We start from the raw sequence: 14,133 nt of genomic DNA, 5'->3' as shown, positions 1-14,133 counted from the left end.
AATAACGGCAAAAAAAACATACTTAAATTTTGAAAAATACATCCATACCAACGTTGAAAATGTGGATTTTAAACGTCGGAAACCTCACATCTTGAAGGAATGCGACTCCTCCTAACAGACAATGCAGACCAATTCTTAATGATTTGGTCTCCATTTATCGACTTCTTACAAGCATATGGTGCAACATAACCATAGAAATTAACTGTTTCAGGATCGGGTGAAGGGTGGTCAAGAATAATAAATAGCTATTTCTCCTGCAATCTCCTGTTTTCTATCTCTTCTTTTTCTCTCTCTATTCTCTCTCTTTTCTTCTATCCTTCTTCTCACTGTTCGATATCACACACTTTTCTATTTTTCTACTATTCTCTTTCTTTTCTTTCTTTTATTGAGAAAAAAAGATAAGAAGTTGTACATAAAATGTAACGTGTATATATATATTAGGTATCTACAAGGTACCACATTATTTTATACTTACTTCTAATAAAATAAAAATTAAAAAAAAAAGAATTGAGTTGATTAAAAAAAACAATTTTACATCTTGTTCCAGACGCAACAGCTAATGGAAGTTTATAAATTCAGAAACATTGCATTTTTATTTGTTTACATCAGAACAAGCGGTGTACAAAATAAAACACGACAATCTCACAATAATAGTCATGTCTTGGACCAGTCTCCTCTTTGGAGAACATTGTTACTTTAATACAGTTAGGTATTACTTAAAGTTGAACTCTTTCAAACATATGCATGCACAGTAATCTGCAGTTCACTCCCTTGCTGAAAGTTGACAGTAATCATCAATCATACTGTCATGGTTCATTATGGTGTGCGATAATCATGTGAGGTTATTTGTATTATTGGTTTGACAGTTAAAACCTCCTGCAGTAACCTTCCTCTCTGCCATGATCCCAGCGGGCTCCCTGCCTAGCTAGCCTGAAACAAAGTGCATGATTGGTCAATAGGCATCCAACTCAATGTCAAACGTGTTTTGATTGGACAATTACTACTCGGAAAATTTGAGTTTTTTTCCTTATTTAAAAAATATGTGCAGGTATTTTTCTTGATGAGTTTCAGATATGATTTCTATAATATTTTTGCATAATATGTTATAAATGCAGGTAGATATGGAATGTGGGTCACAAATTGAAACGAAAAATTGGCCTACGGTCTAAGGGTAGTTTAAAAAAATATGCATGTATATTTTAAAATAATTTCTAATAATTGTATTGTCCATAATAATACAAGTAATCAGTAGCAATACTGTTGATAAACTTGAGAAATCACTGATCTGAAAAGGTAAAATCTGTTTTCTCTTCCAAACCTGCCTTATCTGCTAAGTATTTCTAACATCTTTTGTTATTACTCTTCAATTTGAACAGATTAACAACCCCTATCAAAGAGGGAGAAGAGTTTAACAGACATCTTGAAAGTGATTATTTTTAAATGTATGTTAACACCACTGTTTGACACTGAATCCTGTTAATTTAACCAGTTGAATTTCAATATGACTTCACTCCAGACAATGATTTGAAAAAGTATTTTAATATGGTTGGTGAATATTGACACATGAACATTGCAATCCAAATATTGGGACATAAAATAAATTAAAAAAAGGATTATTTGCCCACCATAAAATACCTCTAGCATGCAGGAGAGTAGTATAATCAGGGGAGAGCTGATGGAAATGTGAGGAGAATATAATCAGATTTGAGAAGTATTAGTGTAAATGAGTGCTAGATGGCAGTGAACTCAGTGAGCTAAAGGGACTGTTTCCATGCTGTGTCTCTGATTATTTATAGCTGTCATACTATTTCCTATGGGAGTATTTGATGATGCAGTGCTGGGAAAATTATTAAATGTTAAAATCTAAACACAGCAACTCTTATTGTTGATATGAATGTCGGTTTATCAAACTCAAATACCAGAGATGTAAATATGGAATTGATTTGATTTAAGTAACATGAAGCTCATGTAAAGGAGCCAAGAATACAAATTGTAAAGTTGCACAAGCTTCCTACACCCTACTAAGATCATGGTTACATTTTTTAGACTGGAGATCAATGGGTTACTATGGAAGCTTTGCAATGGCCCCAGCCATTTCTCCTGCACACTCGTATCCTCATCATTCCACCAGCCTACATTAATGTTTATTTCTTGACCAATTATATTTCTCTTATGTTAAATCCCTTTCCCAATTCGTAAATCACATCTTCTATCATTCCCATTTTAATTTTGCTTAGTCTACATTTTAAGATGCTTGCTTCATTAGGTGTGCTTTAGATTTAGTTTAGTTTAGAGATACATTGTAGAAACGGGCCCTTTGGTCCACCAAGTCCATGCCAACCAGTGCTTCCCGTATACTAGTTCTATCCTACAAACTAGGGTCCATTTACAGAAAAACAATTAACCTACAAACCTGCATGATATAAGCAATAAAACCAGTAACTCAACAGAACTTTAAGACAATGAGCATGCACAGACACCTACCTGCCTCTATGTTAGAACACCTGCAATCTATGATAACCAAATCTGAAATCCTGCAACCTTACATTTATTGCTTACGTATGACTAGGAAAAAAAGCTGATTAATGTATGGTGCAAGAGCCAGGATCTTTAGAAATGTCTCCTCATAGCTACTGGAAGAAATGAAGATATCCAATACCTACTGACTAACCCACACCTTTAATATGTAAATGACACAGAACAGATGATTTGCAGATCCAGTCTGCGCTGGACTCTGCAGGAGCAGCAGATTGTTGCTCACAGCAAGAGTCAGCACCTGGACAATGCAGCAAACAATATCACCTGCATGAGTTCAGACATTTGTAAAAATAGAGTTGCGTGTTGTACAAAAGATATAATAACAGTTCCAGGTCCCTTTGAGAGAATCTCAGTGGTTTAACTATATACAGGTCAGTTCATTACTCATAGTGCAGAAAGCTGTTTTTTTAAAATGGCGAATGAACACATAGTTATGCTCAGGTGTGTAGGAAAGAACTGCAGTTGCTGGTTTAAATCAAAGATTGACACAAAAAGCTGGAGTAACTCAGCGGGACAGGCAACATCCTTCTTCCAGAGATGCTACCTGCCCTGTTGAGTTACTCCAGCTTTTTGTGTCTACATAGTTATGCTCCACGGGCATTTTGCATGCCACATTGACACAGGATGTTCACATGTTATTATTATCCGTTGTCACCAGAGATCTCATAATCATCTTCATCATTATCCTCTTCATCTTCATCATCTGTGATATATTTACTATTTCTGGTAGGCAAATTCAATTCCATTGCTGATGAAGAATCTGCACATTAAAACAACAAGCATTAATCACATAAGATAAGTTATAAATTGACATGGGTTTTGATATTACCACATGGTGGAATCACTGCAGTGAACACCACCCAAATGATGAAGTATGGTTTTACCTCTCAGCCCATGCCTCCGCAGGAGCCAGGATGGCCTATTCAATTGACCAGCATTTTGGGTGCTACTAAGTTAATACTCAGGGAAGGGAATATCAGTGGAGAATGTGAATGATAGAACACAGGACAGTACAGCATGGGAACAGGCCTTTCATCACACAATTTCTGAGCCAACCATGATGTTAAACTAACCCCATCTGCCTTCACATGATGCATATCCCGCACTCCCTGCATGCTAGCTTCTCTAAATTCATTTTATATGAGACTAGCATGTCTGTTTTGCACCACATTTTATATGAGACTAGTATGTCTGTTTTGCACCATTTCACACCCTCTACACTGAAAGTGGGTTACAGATGGCTACCACTCTCTGTATAAAAAAACGACTCATACATCTCCTTCAAACTTATCCTACACATTCCTCAAAACCTCCTTATTCTTCCCATAATGTGGAAACTAGAACTGAACACAGAACAAAATGTAAACCAAGTTTTATACAGCTGCAAAATGACGTTCTTACATATATTCAATGCCATTTGCCTTCTTTACCACCCTGTGTACTCTTTCAAGGAGTTATGGACGTGCATCCCAAGATCCCTCTGTACATCAATGCTCCTAAGGGCCCTATCATTTGCTGTCTACTTTCCCCATACGTTTGAACACCCAAACCTCATATTTGTCTAGATTAAATTCCATCTCCCATTTTCCTGCCCATACTGTATCTCACAACTGATCTCTATCTTGCTGTAGCCTTTGACAACCTTCTTCTCAATCCCCAACTCCACCAATTTTTAAGTCATCTGCAAAGTTACTTATGAGTCCACCAACGCTTTCATCCAAGTCATTTATATATCAGTCATAGAGTTATACGGTGTGGAAACAGGCCCCCTCGGCCCAACATGTCCCAGATACACTGTCCCACCTGCCCGCATTTGGTCCATATCCCTCCAAAGCTGCCCTATCCATGTACCTGTCTTAACTGTTTTGTAAATGTTGGGATAGTCACTGCCTCAACTATTTTCTCTGGCAGCTTGTTCCATACACCGACCACCCTTTATATGAAAAATTACCCCTCAGATTCCTATTAAATCTTTCCCCCTTCACCTTGAACGAATGTTCTCTGGCCCTCAATTCCCCTACTCTGGACAAGAGACTTTGTGCATCTACCCAATCTATTCCTCTCATGATTTTATACACCACTATAAGATCACTCCTCTTCTTCCTGCACTCCAAGGCAAAGAGTCCCAATCTACTCAACTTCTCCCTATAGCTTAGACCCTCTAGTCCTGGTGAATGGTTACAGATCTCCAGTCAGAATAACGTCCCTCTACCACTGCTCTCAAGGCAAATTTGAATCCAATCTACCTTGTTGAACCCATGTACCTTAATACTTTCGATCAGGCTACCATGAGGGACCTTGTCAAATGCCGTCAAAATCTATGGAGAGACAGTCCTACTCTCATCTTTCATCTCTGTCACCTCAAAAAGTTCAAGTATTCTCATAAAAGATGCCTCCCCTCAATAAAGCCATGCTGATTATCACTAATAAACCCATGTCTTCCAAATGTAAGTAAATCCTATCTCTAATGCAGGTGGTTGCTGGAGGTTGCAGGTAGTGGAAGCAGGTAGGGAGACTGACAAAAACCTCCGGGAACCGCTCGGAAACCTTGGGTGGGGCGCAAAGACTCCAGAGGTTTCCGTTCAGGTTTCCTAAGTGGGGCAGGGGCATAAGAATCCTCTACAATAGCTTCTCTTCCACTGGTGTAAAGATCATCCGCCTATAATTTGCTGGATTATCCCTAACTGTGGCTCTTCACCACCCTCCGGGACATCACCTGCGGCTAGGGAGGATACAAAGATCTCTGTCAAGGGCCCTGCAATCTCCATTCTTGTCTCTCTCAATAATCTGACATAAAGAAAGGTCTAGGTTTTATGGGGACTAAAGGAACACATTTCCAGAGTGCACGAAAACCAAGAACCATCAAAAAATATCCCCTTGCTGGGATTCTTCAGGCCATCCATGACCACTAAGATGTCTGATTTGAGAGGAAATCATTCAAACAGACTTTAAGTCACCTGCTGAATATTTCTTTTTAAGCTGTTTGTGTTGTAAATCGGTTACTGTGCCCTCTGCAAACTAATTGAAAACCTAGTTGGCTTCAGGTGAGACAAGTGTCCTTTCCCCACACCTGCCATGAAGTATAAAATGACAGTCAGTCAAATCAGAGTGGGAAATCATTAATTGAGCAACATTCCCTTATAATGGATGGGAATCAAACAGAGGAAATTAAAATGAAAGCCATTGTATTTAAGATCTTTATGAACAAGATACATCTGGGGATGAATTATTCAACATGTTGCCTGGCATAAAATTGATGATGTTGAATGGAAAAAGGCAAAGTCACCCAGATTGTGAATTAAATATTCTAGAATTTTAACTTTCACGAAGGAACAGGAAAGGAGGGTTAGCTATACAGTGGAGAGAATGAGGTAAAGGGAGTTGAGAGGAAAAATCAGAAGCTCAGGAAATCAAGTAAAATCAAGGAAGTCAAGAAAAATGAAGTTAAATCAATTTTGGCGGCTAACAAAAATCAGGGGGCCAAATCAGGAGGATGTATGGAGTCCAATGGACAGTATGAGTACTGTTGTATCCTGGACCAGCCTGCGCCTCTCCTTCCCCTTGGCCTTGTCAGCTGGGGAGTTGGGAAGATTCCCAGACCATCTCTTCCCCGAGTCACTGCTCCCGCCAGGACTCTGTGGCGTATCCGAGACGCCGCTTGCAGCACGGCTTTGCCGCTCTCCACTTCCTCCCAGTTTTCACCTCCACCCCTGCCTGACCCACCTTGGGGTCGCTGGAGCCCCTGTACAGCATCACCTCTCTGGCCCGAGTCACCTTAAACTCCTCCTCCAGGGACTTCAGGGGCAGCTGGAGTTTGGTATTAGATGCTGCTAAGGCTGAGGAAGTTGCTGATTTTCTCCTCCATCCTCTCTACGGAATGGATATTGGAACTTCGTAGACAAGCAGTGGCCAGAGTATCCTTGGCAGGATACCATGCTGGTAAATCAATGCCTTGAACTTGCCGAGAAGCCCCGACCAGTCCACCGCTCTCAACCAGCTCTCCAGCTCCTAACAGGTTGCCTGGACTGATGCAGTATCTTTCAGGCTGCTGTTAAACACCTTGCTAAGACTCTTCACTGGCCTTTCGGAGACAGTTAGGATTGGTGTTTCTTGGATTCTGAAGCTGAACCTATCCATGACACAAGGGACTACAGCTGAAATCTTGAGCAAAAATCAAAGTGCTGGAGGAACTTAGCAGGTTAGGAAACATTATCAAATTTGCAGATGACGCAAAGTTGGGTGGCAATGTGAACTATGAGGATGCAGGGTGAATTGGACAGGTTTGGTGAGTGTGCACATGCATGGCAGATGCAGTTTAATGTGGATAAATGTGAGGTTATCCACTTTAATGGCAAGAACAGGAAGGAGATTATTATCTGAATGGTGTCAAATTAGGAAAAGGGGAAGTACAACGAGATCTGGGTGTCCTTGTACATCAGTCACTGAAAGTAAGCATGCAGGTGCAGCAGGCAGTGAAGGAAGCTAATGGCATGTTGGCCTTCATAACAAGAGGAGTTTAGGAGCAAAGAGGTCCTTCTGGGCCTCTGGTGAGACCATACCTGGAGTATTGTGTGCAGTTTTGGTCTCTAAATTTGAGGAAGGGGACTGCAGCGTAGGTTCACAACGTTAATTCCTTGGATGGCGGGACTGTCATATGTTGAAAGAATGGAGTGACTGGGTTTGTGTACACTGGAATTTAGAAGGGTGAGAGGGGATCTTATTAAAATATATAAGATTATTAAGTAATTGGACATGCTAGCGGCAGGAAACATGTTCCCGATGTTGGGGGATTCTAGAACCAGGGGTCACATTTTAAGAATAAGTGGTAAGCCATTTAGAATGGAGATGAGGAAGAACTTTTTCACCCAGAGAGTTGTGCATCTGTGGAATTCTCTGCCTCAGAAGGCAGTGGAAGCCGATTCTCTGGATGCTTTCAAGAGAGAGTTGGATAGAGCTCTTAATGATAGCAGAGTCAAAGCCTATGGGAAGAAGGCAGGAATGGGGTACTGATTGTGGATGATCAGCCATAATCACAGTGAATGGCGGTGCTGGCTCGAAGGGCCTACTCCTGCGCCTATTGTCTATTGTCTCGCTGTGGAGGAAAATCCACAGACGACTTATCGAGTCAGTCTGAAGAAGGATCCCAACCTGCAACTTTGTCCATCCTTTCCCTCATAAGGTCATAAGTGATAGGAAGAGTATGAGGCCATTCGGCCCATCAAGTATACTCTGCCATTCAATTATTGCTGATCTATCTGTCCCTCCTAACTCCATTCTCCTGCCTTCTCCCCATAACCCTTGACACCCATACTAATCAAGAATCGATCTATCACTGCCTTAAAAATATACATTGACTTGTCCTCGACAGATGCTGCTTAACCTGCTGAATTCCTCCAGCACTTTGTGTTTTGTTCGGGAATCCAGCATCTGCAAGTTCTTGTGTCTCTTTCAGTACTGTGCATTTTACAGGGGATTTGGAACTATTTGGTTAGCTCATTGAAAGATGTGACACAGGCACGATGAGCTGAGGTTTTTTCGTTAAACATATTCTGCGAGCTAAAAAAAAGTAATGTTTTGTAATCGCTTGTGTGTCCAGGACAGTGTGAGTCTTGTCACCTTGTTACCATGCCACTTATATGGGACACATATCATATAACATCTGTATTCCTGCATGCCAATTTTAGGTTCTCTTTCTTGGGTACGGGCCTCACAAGCAAGTTTAGCATTTGTTCATCTAAAGGGTGATGGTGACCATCACATTTGAACTGGTGCTGTGCTGGTGATGATGTAAGATATTGGTTTCACATTCAGACAAGATGATGCAATGGCCAATAAACGTAGGTTAATAATGTGATTGAGGCAGTGCAGCGTAGGCTCACGAGATTGATCCCTGGGATGGTGGGACTGTCATATGAGGAAAGATTGAAAAGACTAGGCTTGTATTCACAGGAGTTTAGAAGGATGAGGGGAGATCTTATAGAAACATATAAAATTATAAAAGGACTGGACAAGCTAGATGCAGGAAAAATGTTTCCAATGTTGGGCGAGTCCAGAACCAGGGGCCACACAGTCTTAGAATAATGGGGAGACCATTTAAGACTGAGGTGAGAAAAAACTTTTTCACCCAGTGTTGTGAATTTGTGGAATTCTCTGCCACAGAGAGCAGTAGAGGCCAATTCACTGGATGAATTGAAAAGAGAGTTAGATAGAGCTCTAGGGGCTAGTGGAATCAAGGGATATGGGGAGAATGCAATCACGGGTTACTGATTGTGGATGATCAGCCATGATCACACTGAATGGTGGTGCTGACTCGAAGGGCCAAATGGCCTCTTCCTGCACCTATTTTCTATGTTTCTAAGAGATTGACTGATCAGGAATTCATCCTTGGAACATGTGAGGTCCATTTAAGCATCTGGTAACAGCGGAGAAGGTTCAGGTGGTACATGCTTTCACATGTTTGTTTCTTCTGCCTGACGGGAGAGGGGATAAGAAAGAATGACTGGAGTGTGAATGATTCTTGGTTATGTTGGCTGCATTTCCGAGATAGCGTAAAGTGCAGATGGAGTCCATGGGGGAGAGGTTTGGGCAGGTCTTGGGCATGGCAGCTGCCATGCCAATTTTTGTTGCATCGGGATAGGATGCTTTCTATGGTGCATTTATAGAAATTGGTAAGAGTCAATCGAGTCATGCTGAATTTTCTTAGCCAATAAGTTACTTTGATGTGCGAATGTTTCCACTTTTGAGTCGGATCTTTGTGCGTTTGAACAACCAAGACAGTCATGGGTGAAATTATTCTCATTTGAAAGGAGATTTTGCTAACTCACTTAGGTAAATGTAAAAGATTCCATCGCACTATCATTAAGAGAGAGGAAATCAATCCAGTGCCTTATGGTACCGTCACATAGTAGTAAGGGCTGCTGTCTCAGAGCTCCACTGACCCAGATGCAGTCTTATCTTCAGTGCCAAGGTACACAAAATTGCTGGAGAAACTCAGTGGGTGCAGCGGCATCCGTGGAGCGAAGGAAATAGGTGACGTTTCGGGCCGAAACCCTTCTTCAGACTGATGGGGGGTGGGGGGGTAGAAGGAAGGAAAAAGAGAGGAGGAGGAGCCCAAGGGCGGGGGGATGGGAGGAGACAGCTCGAGGGTTAAGGAAGGGGAGGAGACAGCAAGGGCTAGCAAAATTGGGAGAATTCAACGTTCATGCCATCCGGACGCAAGCAACCCAGGCGGAATATGAGGTGCTGTTCCTCCAATTTCCGGTGTTGCTCACTCTGGCAATGGAGGAGACCCAGGACAGAGAGGTCGGATTGGGAATGGGAAGGGGAGTTGAAGTGCTGAGCCACCGGGAGTTCAGGTAGGTTATTGCGGACTCAGCAGAGGTGTTCGGCGAAACGATCGCCCAACCTCTGCTTGGCTCAGTGCCATCTGCTTTTCTACCTGTGAATGCATGGGCTATTTCTGGGTGCTCCAGTATCCCCCTGAACCCCTGTAGTTGAAACTTCAGCTTTGTTTCTGGGTCTATAGATGCTGCCTGACCTGCGGAGCCCCTGCAGTCACTTTTATTTTTATGAACTAACCTTAACATAAGAGGCCACCCTTCAGGAATAAAGATAAACACTTTATTGCACAAAGGATAGTTATCTTCCCACAGAAGGACATGGTTATTGGATTTCGTGAAGCGTTTTCAATTAGATTTGAAGGAATTTTGTTGATGATAAGCTACTATTTTATTCATTGAGGTCAAGGGACTGAATCCTTCCGTTTCTCAGTTCCTCCCTGTCCAAATGTGTCGAATCCAAAATCTTGAAAATTCAGTGTCTTTAAGGGGAGACTATGTTTAATTAACAACTGAAATATTTGTGTTGGAAGCTTTTGTGCGCAACATGATTTATTTATAACAAACAATTAAGCAGACAGTATAATCAAGGGCCCATTGTGCTTCCTTGATAATTCTTTAAGCTTCTATACACTGTAAATGTATTTCTTGCACGGAGGACCCTAGACATGGGTGTTGCCGTTCAATGGGTTGCAGTCGGCGGTGGAATGCTCCTGTTTGGTTTCTGTTGCCTGCAGACATGCTGCTCACTCGGGCAGAAGCAAGCTGCCATGGCAGTTGTCAACACTGCTTCCAGACTACTTGAATGCACCTGTCTCAAAAATCTCCAAGCCACAGAGTCCAGCTATTCATGAAGATTGTCTTAAATCCCAAAGTATGTTGGGTCTTCCCAGAGCCCCCCATCCTCATCTACTCCCAATATTTAAGAATTAGGCAAATAAATCTCAAAAGACAAGAGGCATCAAGAAAGAGGTAACAAAAAGAGCAGGAATATTGGGACAAAGGATTAGTCATGGGGCAGTCTGGGGCGTTTGTAGTCTGGGGCATTTGAAGGTCTATATGGACTATTATTTGTCCTATATTCTATGTTTTGTATTGTAATCACCAAGCTCAGATCAGGACTTACTGATCTCCTGTCCGACACTCCTCTGGCACAGAACTGCCTCTCCCCACCAGCAGCATCCCCTTCCACCACCACCACCGCCTTTCAGGCTTCGCCCATTATCGAGCTTCAGTGCCTAATCTTTGCTATATTTCTCCCACTGATCTTCAGTAGCCAACACTAGCTCCAAACCCTTTAGTGAATCATTCTTCTGAATGCTCCAATGCGGGGCCTGTGGAGTTTAACATCATGAAGCCCACTGTCTCTGGTAAGAAGAGGCCGACTCGGGAGCTCCGTGCCGCGTAGAGAGTTTCAACCACCCGGAGGTGGGAGTTTCGATCATCCCAACAGGGACTTCGAACGTTGGCTGCGGGAGCTTTGATCACCCCGACTGCGGATGGTTTGACTGCCCCGACCGCAGGAGAACAAAGAGGTAGAAGGTTTAAATGATTGCGTTCCATCACAGTGAGGAATGTGGAATCCACTGTGGTGGATGTTTATGTTAACTATTATGTGGTTGTGTGTCTTGTTGCTTTTCACTTAGTATGGCTGTATAGTAACACAGATTTCACTGTATCTTAACTGGTATATGTGACAATAAACTGACCTTGAAACCTTGAACTGACTCTTTCTCCAATTCTGCTGAGATCCTCAACAGGTTAATGTCAAAATCTCTTCATCAATCCTTCCAATCACCCCACCACCACCATGATCTTCAACAGATAACACTTGCCCCTTACCCACCTTCACTTCATCCTCACTTGAAGCCCCTTTCAAACAAGCTCTCATGGCTGAACCTGGTCGCTGTTTCTTACACTGTGTCCTGAGCATTATAGAAACATAGAAACATAGAAAATAGGTGCAGGAGTAGGCCATTCGGCCCATGCAATTTTCCTGTAGTTTGCCTGCCTTACGCCATCATGTAGAATATGCTCAAATAGAAATTATTAATTTTCTGACCATTAATAATGTAACAGTAGGTAGAAATACGCAGTAATGTGATGTTGTGTCTGTGGACTTCCAAAAGATATTTGACATGTTAACTTTCTTAGTGTGGTTGCAATACTGTTGCACCATCAGCGTGGAGAGAGAATTGGTTAAGGATGGAAAATATTGTGGTTTATGCACTTCCCCAGGGTTCAATATCAGTATGACTGCTGAAGTCTACATACATTTAGTAATTCAGGCTTCAGAGACAGGGCACAATTTTGAAGTTTAAAGAGTTCAAAAAAGGGTCTAAAACAGAAAGGGAGAAGAATGACAGATGAGATGCAATGCAGACAATAGTGAGGATATACAATTTGTTGGAAAGGACAATGATGAATAATACTTTAAACAGTGTAATTTAACAAGATTTCCAGGATTTTTTCCAGGGTTGAGTGATTGCTGCTGTATGGAAAGACTGGAGAAGCTAGGGGCAGAGAAGGCTAAAAGGGTATTTAATCGTTATTTATAAAAGAGGAGGAGCTGTTCGCAATTATTGAAACATAGGCAATGATTTAAGAAACATCTAACCAAGGGCTACATGAGGAGGGAATTTTTGTTTAGCAACTACTTGATAGAATTTCGACTTTCAAAGGGAAAAGTATGAAGACAAAAGGGTGAAATGCCAGGGAGTGAGACTGACCTGACTGATCTTTGGAAAATCTCTCAGACTTGATGGGTTGAAAAGCTTCTTCCCTTACTATATTTTTGTAATAGTTTTGAGAAACAAGATGGAATAATGTTGGGTAAATAAAGAAGGAATACTTTATCCAGAATGTTATGTTTCAGTGACAGGTTAATGTGAGATTGGACGGGATTCCGTTACTTCATCTTACCAGGATCATTGACGCTCAAACTTGCAGAGGCGTGAGCTTCTCCAAACTTATTCCATGTGTAACAAGTATAGATTCCCTCATCAGACTTCTTCAAACCCTGAATCTGCAACCATCCTGTGATACCATATCGTTCCGGGCCTCCTCGAGCCTGTGGAAATATATAAAACAGGGAATATGAGTGTGAAGAAGGGTTTCGGCCTGAAACGTTGCCTAGTTCCTTCGCTCCATAGATGCTGCTGCACCCGCTGAGGTTTCTCCAGCTTTTTTGTGTACCTTCGATTTTCCAGCATCTGCAGTTCCTTCTTAAACACAGGGAATATGAATTGTTGTGATCATTCTTCCTGCCACCCTTTCTGCTAAAAGGCAAAGCTATGATAGCACTGTGCGGGTAGATGCAGAATCTCTTGCCCAAAGTAGGTGAATCAAGGACCAGAAGACAGATGTTTAAGGTGTAGGGAAAAGATTTAATGGGAATCTGTGTGGTATCATTTGCACACAAAGGATGGTGGTGTGTGGAACAAGCTGTCGGAGGAGGTAGTTGAGGCAGGGACTAACCCAATATTTAAGAAACAGTTAGAAAGGTACATGGATAAGGCTGGTTTGGAAGTATATGGGCCAAATGCAGGCAGGTGGGACTGGAGTAGCTGGGACATGATGGCCATTGTGGGCAGGTTAGACCAAAGGACCTGTTTCCACACTGTATCACTATGACTATGACAAGTGGTGAAGGAGATTCACCAGAATGTTGTCCAGTATGGAGTGTTTCAGTTGTGAGGAGAGACTGGAGAGGCTAGGCCTGTTTTTCTGTAGTGGAGGAGGTTACGAATGCTGATGAAGGTACACAATCTATATTACTAAAACTCTGTTCTTGACCGGGTTTGGCTTTCTGTGCTGCGATTTCCGAGAGAACGCCGCCACCCACGGCCGTCATTTTTGGCAACCTCGCTCAGAGCCCCCCTCCGCCGCATGTGTGCTGAAGATTTTTCCCGTCGATGAAATATGACAGAGATATTACTGTTTTTACTAAATTCCCCATTCTCTCTGCTGCCCCTGCTGGAGGGAGGGAGAGGGACTATAAAACCAGGAAGTGGCGTGCCTCAATCAGTCTCTGCAAGTGGTGTGCCTCAATCAGAGTTCTGAATGACACTGAACAGCACTGTGAGTACCCTTAATTTGGTTTGAAAATGAAAATATGGTTAATTTGAGGTAAAAAAGCACTGCCTGCAAATGGTTGTTTGTGTTTGGGTTGAAGTAAAAAGGCATATTCTCCCTCTCCCTCTCCCTCACTCCCTCTCTCTCACACACACATTCTCTCTCCCTCTCTCCTCTCCCTCTC

General features: G+C 42.1%; 1 protein-coding gene across 1 annotated transcript in view; it reads right to left on the bottom strand.

Moving 5' to 3' along the window:
- Positions 1-515: 515 nt before the first annotated feature.
- The window catches only part of LOC129701411 (kazal-type serine protease inhibitor domain-containing protein 1-like), a 59,619-nt gene continuing 46,001 nt past the window's right edge, over positions 516-14,133 (bottom strand). Inside the window, exons 3-4 of the mRNA XM_055642565.1 lie at positions 12,798-12,945; positions 516-3,298 (exon numbers count right to left, since the gene is read on the bottom strand). Coding sequence (XP_055498540.1) covers positions 3,180-3,298; positions 12,798-12,945 — 267 coding nt within the window. The 3' untranslated portion in view covers positions 516-3,179. The remainder of the gene's footprint in view (positions 3,299-12,797; positions 12,946-14,133) is intronic.

Source organism: Leucoraja erinacea, chromosome 11 (genome assembly GCF_028641065.1).
Source record: "Leucoraja erinacea ecotype New England chromosome 11, Leri_hhj_1, whole genome shotgun sequence".
Classification (NCBI taxonomy): domain Eukaryota; kingdom Metazoa; phylum Chordata; class Chondrichthyes; order Rajiformes; family Rajidae; genus Leucoraja; species Leucoraja erinaceus.
This window is presented reverse-complemented; position numbering and strand designations above follow the sequence as displayed.